Source organism: Didymella exigua (assembly GCF_010094145.1).
Source record: "Didymella exigua CBS 183.55 unplaced genomic scaffold M421scaffold_10, whole genome shotgun sequence".
In the NCBI taxonomy this organism is placed as follows: domain Eukaryota; kingdom Fungi; phylum Ascomycota; class Dothideomycetes; order Pleosporales; family Didymellaceae; genus Didymella; species Didymella exigua.
In genome coordinates, this window is record NW_022984784.1 from 667,330 (window position 1) to 689,453 (window position 22,124).

Genomic DNA, 22,124 nt, shown 5'->3' on the forward strand with positions numbered 1-22,124 from the left:
AGTGGTGTCGTCATATAATCGTAGAGCTTCGTCGCGCCGTTAGCGCGGGAACGCGGCTCAATCAGCCACTTGTGGCTGACTGCTTGTGGCGCGACCGCGATTTTCGAGACCATGTCTCCTTGCCAGAAATAGCAACTGGACACGCAACCTTCAACATTCACCCCTTGCGCGAGATATTGGAAAGAGGAGGGTTATCGCACTCGACAGCCCTGGGTCACGACTACTCCATGATTTTACGGCAAGAACAATATTGGGCAGCAGCGACCACAACGGCATCCAGCGCATACCAACACCATGGACGTAAACCCGGCCGTTGAGCCAGAACTCGATGGCTTCAGCCGCGTGTTGCCATTGCCCTACCGGGTAGCCTTTATCATCGTCCTTGGTACGCCTAGTCGATCTACATCACGAGTCCCCGGCGCTTAGCCCACAGTTGCGCCTGTTCGTTCGTCTGAACTAACTTCGGATCAGGCATCTGGGCATGGGGCCTCAACCTCCACTACCTCTCTCTAATCCGCATCGACGTCCCCTCCCTGATCCGCTACCCCTCTCGCACCTCACCGCACCACCTCCCGCACCACCTCTCGACCTACCGCATCGCGACATTCCTCTCAATCCCGCTCGGCATCTCACTCCTCCTATTCTGGACACTCACCAGCGGCAGCCCCACCGACATCGCAGCCTGGGAAATTTTGCCAAACCTATACCTCCTCATGCTCGTCGTGGGTTTTATCGCACCCCTGCCCTTCGTCTCACGCGCCGGCCGCAGCAGGACGCTCTCAACGCTGAAACGGATAAGCATCGGCGGGATCGCAGAGGCCGCAGACGGGAAGTTCGGGGACGTACTTCTTGCTGATGCGCTGACGAGTTATGCAAAGGTGCTTGGCGATTTGTTCGTGAGCCTGTGCATGTTCTTCTCGTCCTCGCACAGCAGCACAGGCCCGCCGAATCGCAGTTGTGGAGGCGCGTTTTGGGTGCCATTTGTGATCAGCATACCCTCGCTGATTCGGCTGCGGCAGTGTATCACGGAGTATTTCCGTGTGCAGCGGGCGAATGCGCAAACGGGGTCCATGTCGAAGGCGATGGGCTGGGGTGGCGTGCATCTTGCTAATGCGCTGAAATATAGCACTGCATTTCCAGTCATCATCCTAAGTGCCCTGCAGAGGACGCCGGAGCCGGATAAATTTGGGGTTAGCGAGGCGACGCTGTTCAGGATGTGGATGGTTGCTGTGGTCGTCAACTCTGGATACTCGTTTTGGTGGGATGTGATGCGCGATTGGGACCTGACGCTGTTCTCGCCGAGGGAGAGGAACAATCCAGAGTATCCCTTTGGGCTGAGGCGACACCGATACTTTCACGCAAAGGAGTTCTATTACGCTGCGATCGTTATGGACGCGTTGTTGCGCTGTACGTGGAGCTTGAAGCTCTCGCCGCATTTGGACCATTTCAACGATCTCGAGGGAGGCATCTTCACCATGGAAGTTCTTGAAGTGTTGAGAAGATGGGTGTGGATTTTCTTCCGCGTAGAGACAGAGTGGGGTGAGTCCATATGCAGTCTTCTTCCACATGGACGCGTTGCTAACAGTCGACAGTGCGAACCCACCGTGGTCCGGCTCCAGATGACATCCTGCTTGGCGACGTAGGCTCAAATCGATACGACGACAGCGAGACAGATCGCTCAGATTAGATAGATACCCATAGACTACATTTCTGCTTCTACAATGATACCCCTACAAGCACCTAACGCTACTCCATGATGTTTAAAAACGTATTCTCATGTTCTGTTGAGCGCGAGCGCAGCCAATTAAGTTCTTTGTGGTCACGGCGTGTGTTGAGAATTTGGTAGTATTCAAAGTTATACAGGCCTCTTGGCCGTCAAAAGCATCGCTCGACCGCTTGACTGTTGAGAACTACTCATCAGGCCACTACCCATCCATCTTCCAGCGCCTTAAAACGCCGCTAACACCATGCTTACATACCGCCTGAATTGTGCCCGCTATGCACTGCTTGCACAGGCTGTACTTGTCATCCATGGTCGCTTAAAAGAACATTAAAAGAGTATATACAAGGCAAAACAAGCATCGAAGATATCAGATGCCTCGCAGAGGTCATCCATTGCCTGCTCAGGAAGCGCGGTTAGGCTGCGCTTGCGCGAGGCCAGGGCTTTGTTGCATTTGCTGTGGGTTCTGAGGCGTAGCGCTTCTGCTCGGAGGGCGTCCATTCATTCCCGGGCTACTGGCCTGTTGTGAGGATTGTCGTTGTTGGCTCATAAGTCGTTGTTGCTGAACCAGCTGTTGCTGGTAGTTTTGGACAGCGTTGACAGGCGGACTGGTCGCCATTCCACCATTTTGCTGCATGAATTGGTTGTTCGCCATTTGCGGGGTCGGTGAGGACATGCCAGGAGAACCTGCAGCAGCGTTCATTGCCTGTACACGCTGTTTAGCCATGTACCGCTGGAGTTGTTCAGAAGCCGACTTCTGTACTTGTTCGTTTGTCCAGTCCGGATGCTGCATCTTGATGGTCTGCTGCAATTGCAGATACTGAGGGACATGTGCACCTTGGCTGCTTACGTTTTGACGCTGCATGTTGGGCGTTGCTTGGTTGACCCGCGGGGATCCTGCGTTATTGGACATGCCGTTCATCGACGCGTTCATATTCCCGTTCAGGTTCTGGCTCCCCATCGGTGCCATCATATTTGCGTTAGGCATGTTCATGTTTATCCCCTGAGCGGCAAGGTTGTTGGCCATGTTCATCTGCTGTTGTTGCTGCATCTGAAATTGCTGCTGCTGATTGGGGCTGTTGAACTGGTTTCCTTGCATATTCATGCGCACTTGATTCGGAGGTCCCATTCGCTGGCCGTTCTGCATATTGTTCTGCATCTGCGCTTGTGGAATGCCTGGTGTGCCCATCGGCATATTAGCCATGTTGAGATTGTTCTGCATTCCTTGTTGGCCTTGCTGAACACGTGTAGCCATTGCAGCGGCGTTCTGAGGATTATTGGCCATCTGCGCAGGCATATTGTTCGCACCGCCGGGAGTACCGTTGCGCTGCATTTGGGGAACGCCGTTTGGAACGCCATTTTGCGCGTTGATTTGAGCTTGACGTTGCGCAGCCAACTGGTTCTGCTTGTAGGCATCAGCATCGTGGAGATTAAGCTTCTCGATCGAACTCACCCTATGAGCCATCTCCTGTTGCAGTTGCCTTTGCTTCAGCTTCTCTTCGCGTTCCCACTTGAGCTTGCTGAACTCTTGCGGAGTGTGTACATTGTTCTTTGGTGCGGCAGGCTCATGTGCTTTCCTAAGCGCCGCCGCCTTCTGCGATTCTGCCTGCTTGTGCGCGGCCGATTCTCGCTTCCTAGCGAGCTTGCGCATACCGTCGATGATGGCGAGGTGGCGGTTCTCTCTCCTTCTCTCAACGCGAATCGGTGTGGTAGTAGGTCGCCGCCTAGGCTGCCCTGGTGTTTGGCCTCCAGATTGTTGTTGCTGCTGCTGTTGCTGGGCTTGGTACTGCGCAAAGACCACCTTGTTGGCCTGTTCCAATCGGCCTTGGTAAGTACGGAAGTACTGCGTCTTGGACATCTCCGCGGGGAGACCTTCCAATTGCACCCAGCGTTCGAAACACTCCCAAGGTGTGCGTCTACCAGATCCAGATGTGAACTTGGAGGGCAACGCCAATTGCTGTGCGACAAGAGACCAGTTGAAGGTGTACTCCTTGACAAGAGCACGGAGCTTTTGGTCTTCTTCCCATAGCCATTGTGATGGTGTCCTGTTTTCGAAGAAGGCAACTGAAGGCATGTTGAACTCTGTGGGTGGTCTGAACTGATGCGCTGCTTGGAGCCTGTCTCTGACATGCTTGTTCTCGGCGTTGAACAGCGCAACGTCAGTCATCTCAGGAGGTAAGTCATTTCGGCAGAATAACCTTCGCCCAGGAGTGGAAGGCATCGAATGCTCTGCAGAGGTGCCAGCGCGGCTTGGCGGCGTGGAGGGCTCATCTTCGGAATCATAGTCGTATCTGCTGCGCTTCTTCGGCGGACCCTTGATTTGTGAAACAAGCTTCCCGGTAACAAACTTCGAAACAGGCAGAATGGGCGGCTCAGATATCGAGAAAGGCGTGACATCGCTAGCGCCTTCCAATATGGGCTCGTAGAACGGCAATTCGCGGAACATGTGATCGCTTGCTGGCGTCCGGTCGATCTTCATGACGACATCACTGTAGCCAAGAGAAAACACGCCAGCGGGAGGGTCGGCGTGGAACGGTGTTAGGAGCTCGTCTTCATCTCCGTACGATTCGCTCTCAGTTTCGTGTGCGCCAGAGGGTACGAGATCCGGTGTAGGCGCATCGTGCATATCATCGTCTCCTGTCGCTTCGACAGTTGGTATGGAAATTCTGACCTTGATTCGAAGAGCAATGCGTTCCTCTGGGCTGCTGTAGAAGTACTCGGCACACCAGTCCGCGAACGTAGCTGCTAGAGCACGCTTCCACTTCCTCTCTTCCTTGAAATCCGTTTGCATCCACTTCATCTCCAAAAGAAGCTGATCCTGATGAGTGAAAGGACGCTCCGGCTCAGCAGACTTTTGCAGCTGTCTCAGCGACCACCGATTCGCATTTTGGAGCTGGTACACGCGCTTGAGGATCTTGTAATCCTGAGTCTCGCGAATCATGGCCAGAGTTCCGCTCGTAGAGAGGGTTTTCCTGGCGGATGTTACAAGCTCCTGCAGTGGTACAGACCGGGGTGGGTGGTGGGCCTGAAACTTGAATAAGCCTTCCAGGTAGTCGCGACTTGAGTCTTCGGAAGCCCCTTGTAATGATGCGTAATCCTGATCGTAGGGTTGCATGGCCTTGTGTGACTTTATCGAATGCTTCTTTGCGAAAACGACAGTAGAAACCTCCATTGACTTTCGGTCTTGCTGTCGCGGCCGCTGTGGACTGGACGAGATGCGCGATGGAGGGGTCAAGACGGCTTTGTGTGCTGCATGCTCGCTGATGATCTCCGAGACTGACTTCTGCCGGATGGCGCCGGAAGACACTCGAGTTGTCATGCGCTCACGGGGTGGCGAGGCCTGTGTAGAAGTGGTGTCTTGTTCAATCAATGCTGGTGCTTCTGTCATGTCAAGGTCAACTTCTGCCGGGGGTGTGGGATGGTCTGCAATCGGGTTTTCTTTGACTTGGGTAACGAAGTTATCCGTCGTTTCGCGCTCCACAATGTTTGGCTCGGGGGCGGTCGTAGTGGGGGTAGGAAGTGAATCTGCAGCAGGCTCAGGCTGTTCCCGCACCGTTTGTGCAACAGTGCTTCCACTGGCGACCAGCTCAGCTTCCTCTGTCACCGAGTGGCCTACATTGCCAATTGATTCACTTAGTCGACTCTTGCCGTCCCGCGCCAAGCGTATTGCCTGCTCATCCTCAATCTGCTTTTCAATGTCTGATGATGGCGATTCAGGCCCGCGTGCACGTTCTCGAGCTTCCTTCATCTGTTTCTGCAGGGCGCGCTCATGATCCTCCTTAACTTGCTGTGCGGCAGGATCCAAGATATCATCGTTAGAAACAAGTGGGTGTGTAGGATCGTGGAAAGCCTCGGTGTCGGGGCTCGTATCTGGCGAGTGATGCGGGGCATGCGGGGTTGCTTGCGAATATGGTCCTACTGTGGAAGAAGGTGAAGATACGACATCTGCTCCTCCGTTTGACTGCGGAAGCCCGAGTCGCTCCTCCTCTTTCCGTTCCTTACTCGCAGCATTCTCCAACTTGCGCTCCGTCTCTTCCAGCCGTGCTTCCTGGACCTCCTTTGGTGGAAGATGAACAACCTGAGGCGCCTTGGGTTCCTCTTTGACGGGAGCATTCGATGCTTCGTCCGCAACAGGATCGGCAACAGCTTTTGGATCGACAGACTGCCCTTCTTGATCAACCGCGCTTCCTACTCCAGCATCTTGCACAGCTGGCGCTCCGCTAGCGCGCTTCGTTGTGGGGGACGTCTTGCTGGAATCTTGGTCTTCATCAAACGATAGTCTGGACGGTGAAGAAACGCCTGCAGGGGAAGCAACAGAAGACGGCCCCAAGGCACGGCATTCGTTGCTGTGTGTTAGTACATCTGGAGGTAGCAGTTGTTGCGTGACAACAGACGGCGAGGCAGATGCTGCACGAAGCTGCTCTTCGAGACTCGCGCCGGTGATGGGGGACGGCGAGGATTTGGCGAATGGAGACAAGGCAGGCTTTCCAGGGTGCGCAGAAGGTAATGCCAACGGTAATGGTGGTTGTTGACCAGCGAAGGGGAATGGGAGCATTGCATCGTTGAAGCGTCGACCTCTGCAAGGCAAGCATTGTCAGTGGAATAAAACGATAACAACAGGAGATGGCAAGTCTTGTTTGCCATGAGCAATACATTGCAAAATTCAAAGAATGACCTACTTTTCGAGATCATTTTCGTCTAAGAACCGATCCTCAAACTGGTCGAGTTGGGTGGTGGTGGCCCACTTCTCGGGCACATCCAGGTAGGCCGAATACTTGTAAAGCTCGCGCAGCTTGCGCTTGCGAGACTCATTACATGTCCTATGCATCGCCATATCAGCACCACAACTCAATAATAAAACAAAGCAAGCGATTTTTTGGTGTCGCATCGACTCAAAGAATCGAAAGGATTGCAGTGCGATAATATCAGCGCGTGGTACTTACACGCTCTCGTTCCGCTTCTCCCTAAGTAATGCATCACGATGGCCGTCGAGGGACATATGAGGACCGCCGAACGGTGGCCGACATCCGTTATTCACGAGTGTCGCCAATGTGATGGATTTATAAGTGTTGTGGAGCGCGTTCGTTGATGGAAATGTGGTTGACAATACCGCAGTACGATGGGGGCTTCCGCGAGGATGAGGGACGACAGACGGCCAAACTGCGCCGGTTCTCTGCTCGTCTCATTACCGCCTTCAGATAAGCTCTGCGCTAGCGCCGCAAACAGCTAGCACACCGGCAGAAAAAGTCGAGCCTGGAGAATCCTTGGGCTGCAAAACGTTTGCAACAGCAACAACGCGTGACATCAGATATCGAAATGGCTAAGCGAAAGAATGAGAACGTGGAGGGTGCGAGACTCCCAAAGTCTTTGAAGAGCAGGAAGGAAGAGAGCGCACCGGTGACAAAGCAAACTACAAAGAAACCCGCAGTACAAAGCAAAGCAGGTGCCGGCAATGGGAAGGTCATTCCGAGTAAGAGCAAGGCAGCAGTTGAATCAGCCCCCGCATCCAAGGGCGAGGCTACAGGAACTTCCAGCTTTCAGATCATTACAGGGTCTTATGAAAGGGTTCTCCATGGATTCGCCGCGGCGATCCCGTCAGAACTCGTCACTGGAAAGCACGATGCATCAAAACCAGAAACGGAGAGCTCCAAGGTGGATTTCACAGACACATTTCTGTTCAACGCGCACGCATCCGCGATCCGTTGCCTGGCCCTCTCACCGCTTTCCGAGGAAACCAGCAAAATCACATTAGCAACCGGCGCAACAGACGAACGTATCCACCTGTATTCGCTCTCAACAGCACCCCCAGCAGCATCAAAAGCACCCAAACTTCCCAGCCTGACAGGAATTGCCATCACCGAGAACTCCAAGAACAAAGAACTAGGCTCCCTCCTCCACCACTCCTCAAACATCACAGCGCTCTACTTCCCCACGCGCGCAAAGCTGCTCAGCGCAGCAGAAGACAGCACAATAGCCATCACTCGGACCCGCGACTGGACCGCACTCTCCACGATCAAAGCCCCAATCCCCAAACCCCAGGGCCGACCAAGCGGAGACACCGCCGGCCCGGGCGAGGTGCCTTCCGGCATCAACGATTTCTCCGTGCACCCGTCTAATAAGCTGATGGTTAGCGTGGGCAAGGGCGAAAAGTGCATGAGGCTCTGGAACCTCGTGACAGGCAAGAAAGCCGGCGTGCTCAACTTCTCGCGCGACATGCTGGCCGCGGTGGGCGAAGGGCGATTTCAGTCCGGCGAAGGGCGGCGCGTGATCTGGGACGCCGAGGGCGACGAGTTCGCGGTCGCGTTCGAGCGCGGCGTCGTCGTGTTTGGCATCGACTCGAAGCCCAAGGCGAAGATCCTGCCTACGCCGAGAACGAAGGTGCATCAGATGCACTATCTGCCGAGCGAAGAGGGCCCGAATACGCTCATGGTGAGCACCGAGGACGGACGGATTCTGATGTACGACACGGGTGCCACTGCGGCGAGCGAGGACGCGGAGCCCAAGAATGAAGATATGCCGAGCAGCAAACTCATAGCGCAGATTGGTGGTCCCGCGGCGGGTATCACAGGGCGAATCAAGGACTTCGAGGTCCTTCCCTACTCTGCGACGGACAAGTCGAAGTTCCTTGTTGTTGCTGGCAGTAGCGATGGCACGGTGCGCCTCTGGCTTGTCAACGCCTCGGAGCTGAAGAGTGAGAACGAAGAGAAGGGCAGCGGGTTCACTGCAAACCAAATTGGGAGACTGCTGGCTACGTACTCGACTGGCACGCGAATAACGTGTCTCAAGGCGTACCCCATGACCGGGAAACCTGATGAAGAAGAGGACGAGATCTATGATAAGCTCTCGGCTGAGAGCGAGAGCGAGAGCGAAGACAGCGAATAATATAGGATCTCTGTATTGGCAGACTGTACGTGATACCAATCACAGACTTTGACATCATCGACATCTTCCCATCATATCCACCGTCTGTTATCGATCTACTAACCATTCCACGCCAACATTCTACCCACCCATCACCCACCGTCTCCAATCTCATCCCACCCTCTACAAATTCATAGTCACAGTCATACTCCCCCCACTAACTAACAACACCGGCCCCAGCCCCTCAGTCAAAACCTCCAAATCACTCACATACCTAACACTCTCCATTTCGCTGCGACACGTGCCCAGCATCGGACTCGGCAGCGTCGTAAAAACGACTGCCGTGTCCGCGCTCTGCGACCTAATCAGCTCGTTGATAACGAGATGCTGCGCGCGACACGGCAGATCGTTGAAGCTCAGCGGCACAGACTGCTGCGCAGGGAACCCCGACGCGAGACCCACCACACCGGGATTGGGCGATGCGGCGCCCGAGGCAGACGAGGCCGTGGCGCGCGTCTGTGGCGTCGCGGGGGAGGGTGATGGCGCGGGGGAGTGCTGCAGCGAGGACGTGAAGTGGCTCAGTGAGGGCGTAGGGCTGTCAGGGGGCAGTTGGGCGGTTGCCAGGGGGTCTTGGTCGAGGGTTGCTGCGGGCGTGTCGACGAACATTATCGAGGGGCCGGGAGCTTCTTCTCGGGCGATGGCTGTGCGCGGGACGGGGTTGGAGGAGAATTTGGGGAGGGACTCGGGGTCGCGGATCACTGGGGCGCGGGAGGCGGTGGAGATTTGCGAGGTCGAGAGTTGCGATGTGCTGCTTGCGGCGCTTCTGGCTTTGCTGTGACCATGTCTGGGGTGCAGGATGGCGGTGTCGGAAGCTGAGGCTTCGGAATGCGGCCTGAGTGGTGTGTTGGTATCACTTGTTGGACGACTGTTTCTGGGCAAGGAATTTTTAGGTGAGCCCTTCCAGATTGCCTTGCGGAGGTCGAGCTTCTTTGAAAAGAAGGGTATGCCCACTCCAGCAGGCGTGGTTTTCGATCTACCCAGTGAGTGCGGTCGGTTTGCGTCTGAGAAATCGCTCTCATCTTCTGAGGCGTCCAGGTCGTATTCGTCGAAGTTGCTGCCGCTCACGCCTGCTTCGCTTTCTGTGATTGCTGCTTCGTCATCGGCCTCATCGCCACCACTGGTGTTAGCGTCAGAATCAGTGACATCTTCAAGTAAGAGACCTGCAGGGAGTTTTTGAGTACGCATGCCAGCATTGGCACCGGTCTCTCTGACGTCGCTGACTGAAGCTCTTCTTTTGGCTCGTCGGAGCATCTTTTGCAAGGCAGCGAATCGCTTCGGCCTGATGTCTCGTCTTCCATGCTGGAAAGATGCCGTTGGCCATTGATGCACGGCTTCGAGAAGATCTGTGGCCTGTGCAAATTCTTCACTTGCACTCATCGAATTTGGTTGGCGTAACTTCTTGATCTCTTGCCACCACCGCTCATCTTCTAGTGAGAAGTCGACGTCTTTAGCCGCCTGCTCGTAAGTACCTTCGTCTTGTCCGTTGACAATGACTTCATACATGCTCAATTCGCCGCTTGCGAGCCAGAGGACAATGATCTGTCGAAGCCATGTTAGCGTTTATGGAGTCTCCAAGCTGAGGCGCTGAAATTAAGATTGAGATATTTCGAGGCTACAACGAGGTACAGTAGTCTCTGAAAGCTCTTACCTCTGCTTCAATGCGCAGGTTACGCAGCAGCGTTGTGACTCTTCCTCGCTCTTCCTCGACGTCAGATTCATACTCGACGAATACACAAATTCTCAATTTGTATGATCGTTTCCAAGACGGCACAGTGTGCAGAATACACCCTAATTGAAGGATCAGTGTGTACGTATCGAAGTTTGTTGTCAAGACGTTCTTGCGGCTGTGATCGTCGCCCGCAGTAGCAACCTCGGCTGACATTTGTATTGGCCACAGGTCGATATACTTCTTGTTTGGCTCATCAACCTCCACGTCCGCAAGCCCCCATTGGCCAAGCGCACGCTTCATCATTGGTGGTCGAGCAGGTGGGACTTCGAGGGCCTTGAATCCTTTCGCAATAGCAACGTTCATCTGAAGTCTCAGTACTAGGTCCTCGATAGTCGTGACGTAGCTCTGGATCCCCACCGATCCTTCCGGTCTGATAGTGTCGGTAGGAAGCATCTCACTGAGATTGTCAACCTGCTTGCGGCGGGCCGCTGCTGTAATGGCTCTGCGTGATATCGAGTGATTCGCCGATTTGCTTGTTGGTCGCGATGGCTGAGGTGATGGGATCCCTAGGCTAGGCTGCGTGTCCCTGAGCTCAGTAAGGTTGTAGGAGCCCATGACCACGATGTTCGGCCTCATACCACCTAGGCCTGCACTAAGGACTAGGTTGCGAGCACCCCACTCCACAGCAGGAGAGATGGCAACATTGACGAATGCCTTGATCTTGGAGAAGTCAATGTATTTGAGCCACAGCGCTTGTTGCCGCCTCGCCTCAGGTACAGCTTCGCCAAAGTCTTCGGAGACAATGACGTGTCCGAGTACGAACAATCCACCCTTCTTGAGTGAATTGCAGAACTGAATAAGCTTGTACTGACGTCGTGGATCGTTGACCAGCAGCAAGATCTGTGGTCTCCAAAACTTGACATGCTCTTGCCGTAGACGGAGTAGATATTTCCGCACTTGGTGATAAATGAGGCCTTGGCTCACATCGCCCCACGGCTTGGGTGGAGTCGTGTAGTGGATAAGGATAAATACTGCCAGTAGCAAGACTACACAGCCGGAAGCGTAGAAGCCATCCACGAAGAACATAGTCGTACCGCAAACAAGAGTGCCTACTGCTGCAGTCTGCCAATTGAAGAAGTGGAAGGAGGGCCTAAAGTTTGGAGCAGAACCTATTTTCAACAGGAAGCAGGCTAAGTTGGTTACAAGGAATGTCATCAGGTAGGTCATCGTGATGAACGAGGCGATCTGGTTGATGTCGGCGAACATGGTCAGCTGCGCGAGAACATACGTGAAGACGATGGCGTAAACGGGCTCATCCTTCGTCTTGGTGCCTTGGCCGAAGACAGACAATCCGGGAACCAGGTGGTCGCGCGCAAGTGCTTGAAGTAGTTTCGCAGAGCCGATGACACCCATAAGAACCGAGAAGAGTGACGTAGCGTACTCGCCGAGTAAGATGACCACGCCAGAGATATTGGTGAGTTGGATGACGTTGGTGTTGTTGTAGAAAGACTCTCGGCTGGTGGACGCTGCCATTGCGACAATGACTATGGTGTACAAGCAAAAGGTCAATCCAAGTCCGTACAGCGTGCCTTTGGGAATGGCTTTCGACGGATGCTTCAGATCTCCAGACATGCTGGCTCCCCTGTAGATCATTAGCGTGAGCGACCGGTGGGCAATATGCAGACACAACGTACGCCAAAATTCCGCTCACGGCGGGAAAGAGGACGCCAAACAGGTCCTGAAAGTTCTCACGGTGTTTGGTGACGCTGCCAGCAGCACCTTTGGTGAATTTCGGCATCAGATTCTCGCGCAGAGTATCAAGACTGACACCTGTGAAGACGATGCCGTGCTTCTCGTCCACATAAGGGTCTTTGACCACCGCTGATACGGGTATACTGATGATGGCTACCAGCAGTACGACTAGTAAGCCATTGCTACAGCGGGCAAACAACCCACTGCCGGCTAAGCAGATAAGCGTGCACACTAGGAGTACCATTGTCGCCCAGAGGAACTGCCACCAGTAGCTCTGAGGCATCCACTGGGACATGGACCCAGTGCGGCTGCCAAAATTTTCGACGGAGCAATCGATGAGACCGACAGCATTGAGACTGGTGTTGAACACAAGTCCGAGGTAGAATACAATGCCGATGGATCCGCCGAATTCAGGACCTGCAGATGAAGTCAGGTTTGGTGAACAAAGCCCCCAGTAATCACTGAGATTCCACATTTTCATTTGCAGGGATTGACTGACCCAGACTGCGGGAGATCAGATAGTATGCCCCTCCGCCTCGTACAGTACCGTTGGTCGCAATGGCGGAGATGGACATTGTGGTGAGAAGATTGATGGCGTAGCCAGCCACAAGCATGCCTATAGTTGTCAGTGTGTGACAGCTCGAGGTGTATACTGCAGCCCGCCAGACGGCTCTCTCATCGTCGCCCGCGCTTGACGTGTGTTGAACCTTATAGCCTCCGTACAATACCTTCACAGCCTACGGTTGAATGCTTGCTACAGACACAGTGGGTTCAAGCAACGAGAAAGAGCTCTCCTGGCAATGCTGCATTTGAAAGATCTTACCCATCATGCCTACTAGACCGGTCTGTCCCAAAATGAAACCAAATCGCAGGAACATCAAGATGCTCAGCACATTAAGCGTGACAGGCACAAAGACGCCAGCGAATGTGCCCAGCTTGTCAGTGCCTCCCACAGGTCGTGGGAAGGCGCCTGGGCGAGGTTTTGAAACCTCGCTGGTCGCTCGACAGCGGCCATGTTGACTGCTTGAGGTCGACTTGGATCTCGAGAGGTGAAATGTGTTGCAGAACCAGCTTCTCAGCCATTCGACTCCGTGCTCTTCCTCTTTGACATTCTCGTCCGGGGCACCGTCCAGTAGTGGAGTCTGCTCATTGGGCGGTGGCGAGCTTTGGGCAAAGGAACGTCGATGCAGCCGTTGAGAGGCATCAGCTGCGGTTTTTGCTGCAAAGTTGGATCTGGACCTCGGCGGCATGCGCCTTGCCCGTTCGTCACTGACATCTGTCATTGTCCGGTCTGACGATGTCACTGCGGCTCAAGTCGCGGTTTAGCGGTTCAGGGTTCCCACTCGTGAGTGGACAGGCCGTATTCTGGCATGGGGACAGTACACAGTACTTAGTGGGAAACAACAGGCCTCATTTATCGACACTCCCGCGACTAGCGATGACGATGGGCGTTATCACCGGCTCCAGCCAAGGACTCGCCGGGGTAGGGGCCTTTTGGTTAGAACGTTTCTACCGTTGCAGGATGCAGGATGCAGGATGCAGGTGACGCGGGCACGCTGGGATGCCACGCATGGCCAGCCGGCCCAGCCCCACGCGCAGGCTGCCGACACGCTCGTGTCCAATGACCTCAGACCAGGGCGCTGGTCCACATTCCTCTGCCAGCGCCGTATCTGCGTGTCTGCTTCCATCTCGACTCTGCCCACGCGGAAATTAAATTGTCTCGAGTGCTACAGAAGAGCCTCTCGGTGTGTGTGTGCAGTTGCTGGGCCCGCCGTGTGTACCAGTGTGCAAATCCAGCTAACTGCTACCGTGCAGATCTGTACTGTATCGTCGACGGTACACCGCAAAAACCGAAGCCTGACAGGACGCTGAGCTGAGCCCTCGACAGCACGTGACAGACGTGAAATCGACAGCTGCCATGGCGAAAGACCCGCTCGAGTCGTCGACGAAGCCGCAGGCGGTCCCCTCCTCGAGGGACTCTGGCCGCAGCTCGCCCTCGCAGTCGATTGCGCAGTCGATTCCCCGCGCCGAATCGACGGCAAGACTGGCGAGCTCGCCAGTGCCGTCCTCTATCCAGTCTCGCACGCCTGCGGTTGGTCAGGTCCCGACGCCTGCGCAGCTCGAAGACGTCTCTCCTGTGCCCATACAGACTCCGCTGCCTGGCCGCGCCGAGCAAAAGGCGTCGCTCCCAGGGCCGGGCACCTCAGCCCTGTCCTCGGCCCTCAAGGAGTCGCTCGGCAAAAGCCCGCCCAAGTTCGCTGCTACGTCGTCGGCCACGCCGCAGTCGCCGGCCATCAGCGCCGCTGCGCCTGACCGCAAACCCCCCAGCAACTTCGGCTCCTACGACGGCCGCGGTCGCTCGCCCGTGCCCTACGAAGACCCTGAGATTGTGCGCCGGCACTTGGTGGGACAGTATGGGTCGCCCAGCAGATCGGCCCGGGGCGGTATCGACGACGAGTCTCAGAGCAGGAGAGGAGACGAGGACGAGGACGAGGAGTTCAACAGCCTGCAGCTGCAGGGCGGCGACATCACGAGGCAGATCTACAGGTGGAGCGAACAGCAGGCTGCCGAGGAGCGCGGCAAGATGGCCCGCAGTAAGAGCTTCCACGCCTCCCGCACAAACGACGACAACGACATCAGCGCTTCGTCCATTCGACAGCCCGGAGGCTTCCGTCGCCAGTATCTGCGCAAGAACGCACCCAGCCCGTCGCCTGCACCTGGCCCCTCTGGCTACGGTACCATTGGCGAACCCGCCCAACAACGGCCCCAGCCCTTCACTAGCAACTTCCTTGAGTTCTTGACCCTCTACGGCCACTTTGCCGGCGAGTCGCTCGAAGACGACGACGAGGTTCTTGGCCCAGACGAGTACTTCTCTTCCGACGCCTTCGACTCTGGCGAGCACTCTGAAGACGACCGCGAGTACGGCGAATCGAGTGGCCTTCTACCTGCCACGCCTGGAAAGCGGAGGAAGAGAAAGCCAAAGCCAGAGGGCAAAGGCACGCCAACGGGTGCCGCCCTGCTCTTGCTCAAGTCGTTTGTCGGTACTGGTGTTCTCTTCCTTCCCAGAGCGTTTCTCAACGGAGGTATGGCTTTTTCCAACGTGGTTCTGCTGGCTGTGGCAGGTCTGTCATACTTCTGCTTCGTTCTTCTTGTCGACACCCGTCTGGCTGTCGAAGCTTCGTTTGGTGACATGGGCCTCCATCTGTACGGAAAGTGGATGCGCAATCTGGTCAATTTCTCCCTCGTCATTTCGCAGATAGGCTTCTCCTCCGCCTACATCGTCTTTGTCTCTGAGAACCTCCAAGCATTTGTCTTGGCCGTCACAAATTGCGCTACATTCATCGACATCAAGTACATGATCTTGATGCAGATGGTCGTCTTCCTGCCATTATCGCTCTACCGCAACATCAACAACATCCAAAAGCTCGCGCTTATTGCTGATGCTTTCATCCTTTTGGGTCTTGGCTACCTGTATTACTACGACTTGTTCACCATCGTTCACCAAGGCGGCATCTCCGACATTGCGAACTTCAACCCCAACGACTGGACACTCTTCATCGGCACCGCCATCTTCACGTTCGAAGGTATTGGCCTGATCATCCCCATCCAAAGCGGCATGAAGGAGCCCAAGAAATTCCCCAAGGTTCTGGGAGGTGTCATGATTCTCATCACTGTCGTCTTCGTCAGCGCCGGAGCCTTGTCCTACGCCGCGTTCGGTTCCAAGACCAAGACCGTCGTTCTGCTCAACATGCCGCAGGACAACAAATTTGTCAACGCTGTGCAGTTCATCTACTCTCTCGCCATCCTCTTCTCGACACCACTGCAGATTTACCCAGCTATCGAGATCACCAGCCAGCAATTGTTCAGTAGGACGGGCAAGTATAACCCACTCATCAAGTGGAAGAAGAACTTCTTCCGCTTCTTCATGGTCGTGCTGTGCGCTTGTATCGCGTGGGCGGGCGCTGGTGACCTTGACAAGTTTGTCAGTCTCGTGGGTAGCTTTGCTTGTATCCCGCTGGTCTTCATCTACCCCGTAAGTTCACCTGCTCTTTATAAGGCGCTGTCCTTGCTAACATGTACACAGCCCATGCTGCACTACAGGGCTGTTGCACGGACGAGAATCGCACGCATCTTGGATGTCCTCATGTGTATCGTCGGAGCGGTCGCCATGGTCTACACTACATCTCTCACCATCCAGAGCTGGGTTGCTGGAGGTAAACCCAAGGCCCCCGGGTATTGTGACGGTCGATGAGCGCATCGTCAATTGTCACACACATCCCTCATTGCATATATCAGGAGAATTGGTTTCATTGTATCATACGTCCTTGGTCGGACTGGTTGGGCATACGCTGTAGATGGTCTATAGACCGGTACAGGCCCGCGCGGCTCGCAGCTCGCTGTGCCTTCATACATATCCTCATAAGCAAACATACTCTCACGTCTACCAACACTCGCTGCACAAACACAATTTACATTGCTACATCGCTACGCAACCCGTAGCGGCTCCAGCTCGCCAAACGTGACCCGCCATCGGCCAGCTTGTAAGGCTGTGCGGCTGACAGTAGCGCGCGCCACCTGACCGCCTTGACGCGAACTCGACCACAATAATCCGTCAAGGCGCCGCACATGGAGCCTCGCAGCAGTCAGCATCGTCCCGCAATGTGGCCTCAAAACCTCACCTGGATGCTGTCTCGGCAAGCCTGCCTCGCGGCTGAAGATGCGTGAGATGCACGGCGTGCTAGCGGCATGCAACGGGGAAGCGTGCAGTAGTGTCCTGCGTGACTGCGTTACTGCGTCGTTCACCGTTCAATTGTGACGAGAGCTGTATGTGCTAGACTATCGTCTCGTGGGGTGGAACGTGCAGGGCGTGCATGTGTGCAAGCAGACATCGCCTCAGCCTTCCCCAATATGAACGAGATACACGGGCTGACAGGCAGCTGTCTACTATCTAGGCTGTCAGACCATGGCAAGCCACCACGTTTTGAACTTCCTGCAGTTCTGCGTTCAGGGGCGCTCGGTGCGGGACAGGCTTGCACGTTGGTAACAGCTGTGCAGCAGAGACTGCTCAGGCACAGGTAGCCATTTTCACAGCTCTGGTTCAGTGCATGGATGTAAAGCGTATGGCGGCATGAATCGCAGATAGTGGGGCCCGTGACAACAATTCGACTTGGCCAGAGACATGCCGTGATTCTTGCCATGTTTGCAAGGCGCCAGTAGTGAAGCAAATACGACTGGGTACTGTGTACCTCCATACCTACTCACCAGAACACAAAGGCTGATACCCCGAAGTCCTTGTCCGCGGGCTCGTTGCCGACAATGTTGACATGGATAGTGCTGCTGACGTAGCTTCGCAGCTGCTTTCGGCCAGCAGTGCACGGCGTAATTAGAAACACGCCCTCCAAACCACGGTCAGCAACCCATGGCACGCTCAACGGCCTTAGCGATGCTCGCCACTATTGGACACGAGAATTGATGCGGCGCAAATAGCAGCGTGGAGGGAAAGTGCTCAAGCGTGGTGTGAAAAAATGTAGTCAACGGGCGAGCTGTTGCTATGTTTAGGTGCTGCGCCTCGCGTCCCTGAGCATCAATACACGTAGCGGCAGATCACGAACAACAACAGCCACGCCCTCCGCAGCGTGGCGGGCAGCTGGCTCGGAACCGGGCCATGACGTCTTGGGGAATAGGAGGCGTCTTCTTAGGAATGGATTGGCAATGCTGAGGTGGTATCAGCGCTTGAGACACGACAGGCAAGATGAAAGGGTGGTGTGACTAGCGTCAGGGCGCCACCGGGTTATGCGAGACGCTGCGATGATGGCTAGTCGGGGATAGATATGGAGAAGAGTGGAGCGCTGCAAGCTTGGCCTGTTCAGATACAAATATCACGACCACCGACCGCTCTTTCGCTCCTCTCATTCCATCGAACCTCTCTCCCTGCATATTGCTCAGCACCTCACTCTACTATACGCCTTACGATCGTTTCCCTTTCACGTCTCTCATAGTTCATTCGTTTTCAACATGTGGTAAGTCCGAAGCGAGCTGCCCCGCTCTGCATTACTGTGAGCACCGATCGGCGCGGCAACAGGCTGACGACGTGACAGTGGAATTTTCGGGTACATCAACTACCTGGTGGAGAAGGACAGGAAGTACATTCTCGACACACTCGTCAATGGTACGTGGCTGTGCGACTGAGCTGCAATTCGCATGCAAAAGCGAGTGCAGCAACAGCCCCACCCCCCTCACTGGACAGCGGAACAGCTCCTGACACAGCTCCTCACAGGTCTGGCACGTCTCGAGTACCGCGGCTACGACTCGGCGGGTCTGGCAGTCGATGGCGACAAGAAGAACGAGGTCTTCGCTGTCAAGGAGGTCGGCAAGGTCGCCGCGCTGAAGAAGCTCGTCGAGGAGCAGAACTTCGACCTGAACAAGGTCTTCGACTCACACGCCGGTATTGCCCACACCCGATGGGCCACCCACGGCCCGCCCTCGCGCGTCAACTGCCACCCCCACAGGTACGTACAGTCTCTAGCGGCTTGAAGCGTTTTCGTAGCGCGTCGAGCTGCAGCTGTTGAGCGCTGCGGGCTGGCCGACCCCGCCGTGGCACGCATACCTCCGAGAACAGCGGACTGACTCGTGTGACTGCAGGTCCGACCCCAACTGGGAGTTCTCGGTCGTCCACAACGGAATCATCACAAACTACAAGGAGCTGAAGACCCTGCTTGAGAGCAAGGGCCACAAGTTCGAGACCGAAACCGACACTGAGGCTATCGCGAAGCTCACCAAGTACATTTACACAGAGCACCCCGACCTCAGCTTCCCCTCGCTGGTCAAGGCCGTCATCAAGGAGCTGCAGGGCGCCTTCGGTCTCCTGATCAAGTCCATCCACTACCCCCATGAGGTCGTCGCCGCCCGCAAGGGTTCGCCCCTCGTCATCGGTGTCCGCACACAGAAGAAGATGAAGGTCGACTTCGTCGATGTCGAGTACAACGACGAGAACACGGCCCTCCCCGCCGAGAGCGCCTCGCACAACGTTGCCCTGAAGAAGAGCAACAACCTCCTCGCTCCTCCTGACAAGTCCCTCCTCCACCGTTCGCAGTCGCGAGCTTTCCTCTCCGACGATGGCGCCCCCATGCCCACCGAGTTCTTCCTCTCCTCCGACCCCGCCTCCATCGTCGAGCACACCAAGAAGGTCCTGTACCTCGAGGACGACGACATTGCACACATCCACGAGGGCTCGCTGAACATCCACCGCCTGAACAAGGACGATGGCACCTCCAACGTCCGTGCTATCCAGACTCTGGAGATCCAGCTGCAGGAGATCATGAAGGGCCGCTTCGACCACTTCATGCAGAAGGAGATCTTCGAGCAGCCCGATTCGGTCGTCAACGCCATGCGTGGTCGTCTCGATGTCGAGAACAAGACCGTCACACTCGGTGGTCTCCGCCAGTACCTTGCCACAATCCGTCGCTGCCGCAGGATCATCTTCATTGCCTGCGGTACCTCGTTCCACTCCTGCATGGCTGTCCGTGGTATCTTCGAGGAGCTGACCGAGATCCCCATCGCTGTCGAGCTGGCCTCTGACTTCCTGGACCGCAAGGCCCCCGTCTTCCGTGACGACACCTGCGTCTTCGTCTCCCAGTCTGGTGAGACCGCTGACTCCTTGATGGCTCTCCGCTACTGCTTGGAGCGCGGTGCCCTCACCGTCGGTGTTGTCAACAATGTCGGTTCCTCCATCTCCCTCCTTACCCACTGCGGTGTCCACATCAACGCCGGTCCCGAGATCGGTGTCGCCTCCACCAAGGCCTACACCTCGCAGTTCGTCTGCATGGTCATGTTTGCGCTGTCTCTCAGCGAGGACCGTGCCTCCAAGACTAAGAGGCGCGGGGAGATCATGGAGGGTCTCTCCAAGATCTCAGAGCAGTTCAAGGAGGTCCTCAAGCTCGATCAGCCCATCAAGAAGCTCTGCGAGCGCTTCAAGGACCAGAAGAGCTTGTTGCTCCTCGGCCGTGGCTCCCAGCACGCTACTGCTCTTGAGGGTGCCCTGAAGATCAAGGAAATCTCCTACCTTCACTGCGAGGCCGTCATGTCCGGAGAGCTCAAGCACGGTGTCCTTGCCCTCGTTGACGAGAACCTGCCCATCGTCATGATCCTCACCCGCGATGACATCTTCGCCAAGTCGCTCAACGCCTACCAGCAGGTCATCGCCCGCAGCGGACGACCGATCATCATCTGCAACCAGGACGACCCCGAGTTCCCCACAGACAAGACCGACAAGATCGAGGTTCCTAGCAACGTCGACTGCTTGCAGGGTCTGATCAACGTCATTCCCCTGCAGCTCATGTCCTACTGGATGGCGGTTGCCGAGGGCGTCAACGTCGACATGCCTCGTAACCTTGCCAAGTCAGTCACCGTCGAGTAAGCGAGCGGCTTCTGCAGTGTTGTTGGAATTGGCGTGTAGATTGGTCTGGATATGTATGGATTTGAACGGTGTTATGAAAGCTCTTGGACAGAGCGTATGTTACGATCATCTAGATGGAGCGGCACGATTGCACCCAAGAGGGTCAACACAAGTCCGAAATGAACAAAATTTCTTACTAGGTACTTGAACCTGTTACACGGCTTTGTTTTGGCTCGTATTTGAGATGGTGATCTGCTTGGGATTGTTTCATGTGAAGACACAGCAACAAGGCCCCTGTGCCATGACGCGATCCCTGCCGTTCCCTGCCGTTCCTGCCCCGCTTCGCTTTGCGCTGACCAGCGCCGTTCCTGCATTCCAGCTGTCCAAGCAACGGCACCGATCGCTACTCCCCGCACATCAACCGCCCGTATACCGTGTTCCTCCGTCAGCACTTCACATCCAAACCAACAACACAATGGCTATCCTTAAAGGTCCCGGCGAGCCCAAGAGCTACGATGGTGCGTGCCCCTCCCCCGCCTCCGCGCCTTCTTATCGAGCAGCAGCACATGGAAATACGGACAGCACTGCACTCTCCCATTCCGTCACTTTCGTTCACTGACACATCCTCTAGGCTCCGGCCTCCGCATTGGCATCGTTCACGCCCGCTGGAACACAACGCTCATCACCGCGCTGCTCGACGGCACCACGAAAGCGCTCCAGGCTGCGGGCGTGCGCGACGAGAACATCGTAATCCAATCCGTGCCCGGCTCGTACGAGCTGCCCTACGCCGTCAAGCAGCTGTACTCTGCGTCCCAAGTGCAGAGCTCCACGGGCGGGGTCGTGGGCGCTGCCGCCGACTTGTTAGGTTCGGCGAGCGACCTGACCAAGTTGAGCGTTGCACCAGAGGGGGGGAAGAGCACACAGCCTTTCGATGCGATTATTGCGATTGGCGTGCTGATCAAGGGCGAGACGATGCATTTCGAGTACATTGCGGATGCGGTCAGCCATGGGCTGATGAAGCTGCAACTCGATGGCAATGTGCCAGTTATCTTTGGGCTGCTCACATTGCTCAGTGAGGAGCAGGGCTTGTATCGGGCGGGGATTGCGGGGCCGGGGAAGAATGAGGGGCACAACCATGGCGAGGACTGGGGGAGTGCGGCGGTCGAGTTGGGTGTCAAGAGGAAGGGGTGGGTTGAGGGCAAGTTTGTTGATTAGGTCGGGGACACGGGACACTGCGAGTGACTACGAGATACCACAATATACTCGAACTAGGAAAGAAGAAACTGGAAAACGACACCAAGATGTGGCACGGCCGCATTGAGCTGAAGACAGGCCAGGACTACTACTGGTGCGGCAAGACCGACTTGCACTCCAACAGTCGTATTTCTGGCACCTTGTGTAGTCGCAGACAGATGGGGTACGAATGCCTCGTTGAGCTGATCCTCGAATGCATCTCCACTCCAGGTGCAGATCGAACACGTCTAACTGCCCACAATCCAAAACTTTCGAAGTTGTGAAACTCGAGTGGACGCGTTTTCTCTCGAGCCATTTCAATGCCCTGGCTGTGAGCCTAGGCCAATATGACTTGGGCGGTCTTTTGTTGTCTTGGAGTCTACCCACGGGCTGAGCAGCCAATTCGCGGCCCACCGATGACCAGCAATATCAAT

At 55.7% G+C, this 22,124-nt stretch overlaps 8 protein-coding genes across 8 annotated transcripts; 5 read left to right on the forward strand and 3 right to left on the reverse strand.

Annotated features, from left to right (window-relative positions):
- The first annotated feature begins 10 nt into the window (after positions 1-10).
- Positions 11-1,789, forward strand: M421DRAFT_419554 (EXS-domain-containing protein). Its single transcript, XM_033592158.1, has 3 exons — positions 11-385; positions 472-1,539; positions 1,593-1,789. Exons 1-3 carry the CDS (start codon positions 295-297, stop codon positions 1,685-1,687), a joined length of 1,254 nt encoding a protein of 417 aa, XP_033450020.1. The 5' UTR covers positions 11-294; the 3' UTR covers positions 1,688-1,789.
- A 334-nt stretch (positions 1,790-2,123) lies between these two features.
- On the reverse strand, positions 2,124-6,719 carry M421DRAFT_100239 (uncharacterized protein; the record flags this gene model as incomplete). The annotated part of the gene is made up of 5 exons (XM_033586492.1): positions 2,124-3,125; positions 3,174-5,977; positions 6,020-6,297; positions 6,400-6,540; positions 6,664-6,719. The coding sequence occupies 5 exons, from the start codon at positions 6,717-6,719 to the stop codon at positions 2,124-2,126; spliced, it is 4,281 nt and encodes a 1,426-aa protein (XP_033450021.1).
- A 289-nt stretch (positions 6,720-7,008) lies between these two features.
- On the forward strand, positions 7,009-9,042 carry M421DRAFT_419556 (60S ribosome biogenesis protein Mak11). Its single transcript, XM_033592159.1, has one exon. It carries the CDS (start codon positions 7,037-7,039, stop codon positions 8,600-8,602), a length of 1,566 nt encoding a protein of 521 aa, XP_033450022.1. The 5' UTR covers positions 7,009-7,036; the 3' UTR covers positions 8,603-9,042.
- M421DRAFT_129160 (solute carrier family 12 protein) lies at positions 8,684-13,597 on the reverse strand. The gene is made up of 5 exons (XM_033587361.1): positions 12,886-13,597; positions 12,562-12,678; positions 12,005-12,479; positions 10,290-11,952; positions 8,684-10,180 (listed from the first exon to the last, which is right to left on the reverse strand). Exons 1-5 carry the CDS (start codon positions 13,343-13,345, stop codon positions 8,765-8,767), a joined length of 4,131 nt encoding a protein of 1,376 aa, XP_033450023.1. The 5' UTR covers positions 13,346-13,597; the 3' UTR covers positions 8,684-8,764.
- Positions 13,598-13,980: 383 nt separating this feature from the next.
- On the forward strand, positions 13,981-16,314 carry M421DRAFT_60021 (uncharacterized protein; the record flags this gene model as incomplete). Its single annotated transcript, XM_033595740.1, has 2 exons — positions 13,981-16,095; positions 16,147-16,314. The coding sequence occupies 2 exons, from the start codon at positions 13,981-13,983 to the stop codon at positions 16,312-16,314; spliced, it is 2,283 nt and encodes a 760-aa protein (XP_033450024.1).
- Positions 16,315-16,688: 374 nt separating this feature from the next.
- On the reverse strand, positions 16,689-17,603 carry M421DRAFT_129328 (uncharacterized protein). Its single transcript, XM_033587364.1, has 2 exons — positions 16,742-17,603; positions 16,689-16,695 (listed from the first exon to the last, which is right to left on the reverse strand). Exon 1 carries the CDS (start codon positions 17,312-17,314, stop codon positions 16,862-16,864), a length of 453 nt encoding a protein of 150 aa, XP_033450025.1. The 5' UTR covers positions 17,315-17,603; the 3' UTR covers positions 16,689-16,695; positions 16,742-16,861.
- A 409-nt stretch (positions 17,604-18,012) lies between these two features.
- Positions 18,013-20,601, forward strand: M421DRAFT_419559 (glucosamine-fructose-6-phosphate aminotransferase). Its single transcript, XM_033592160.1, has 2 exons — positions 18,013-18,571; positions 18,705-20,601. The coding sequence occupies exons 1-2, from the start codon at positions 18,264-18,266 to the stop codon at positions 20,476-20,478; spliced, it is 2,082 nt and encodes a 693-aa protein (XP_033450026.1). The 5' UTR covers positions 18,013-18,263; the 3' UTR covers positions 20,479-20,601.
- Positions 20,602-20,782: 181 nt separating this feature from the next.
- Positions 20,783-21,953, forward strand: M421DRAFT_419561 (6,7-dimethyl-8-ribityllumazine synthase). Its single transcript, XM_033592161.1, has 2 exons — positions 20,783-20,975; positions 21,089-21,953. The coding sequence occupies exons 1-2, from the start codon at positions 20,933-20,935 to the stop codon at positions 21,670-21,672; spliced, it is 627 nt and encodes a 208-aa protein (XP_033450027.1). The 5' UTR covers positions 20,783-20,932; the 3' UTR covers positions 21,673-21,953.
- Positions 21,954-22,124: the final 171 nt, after the last annotated feature.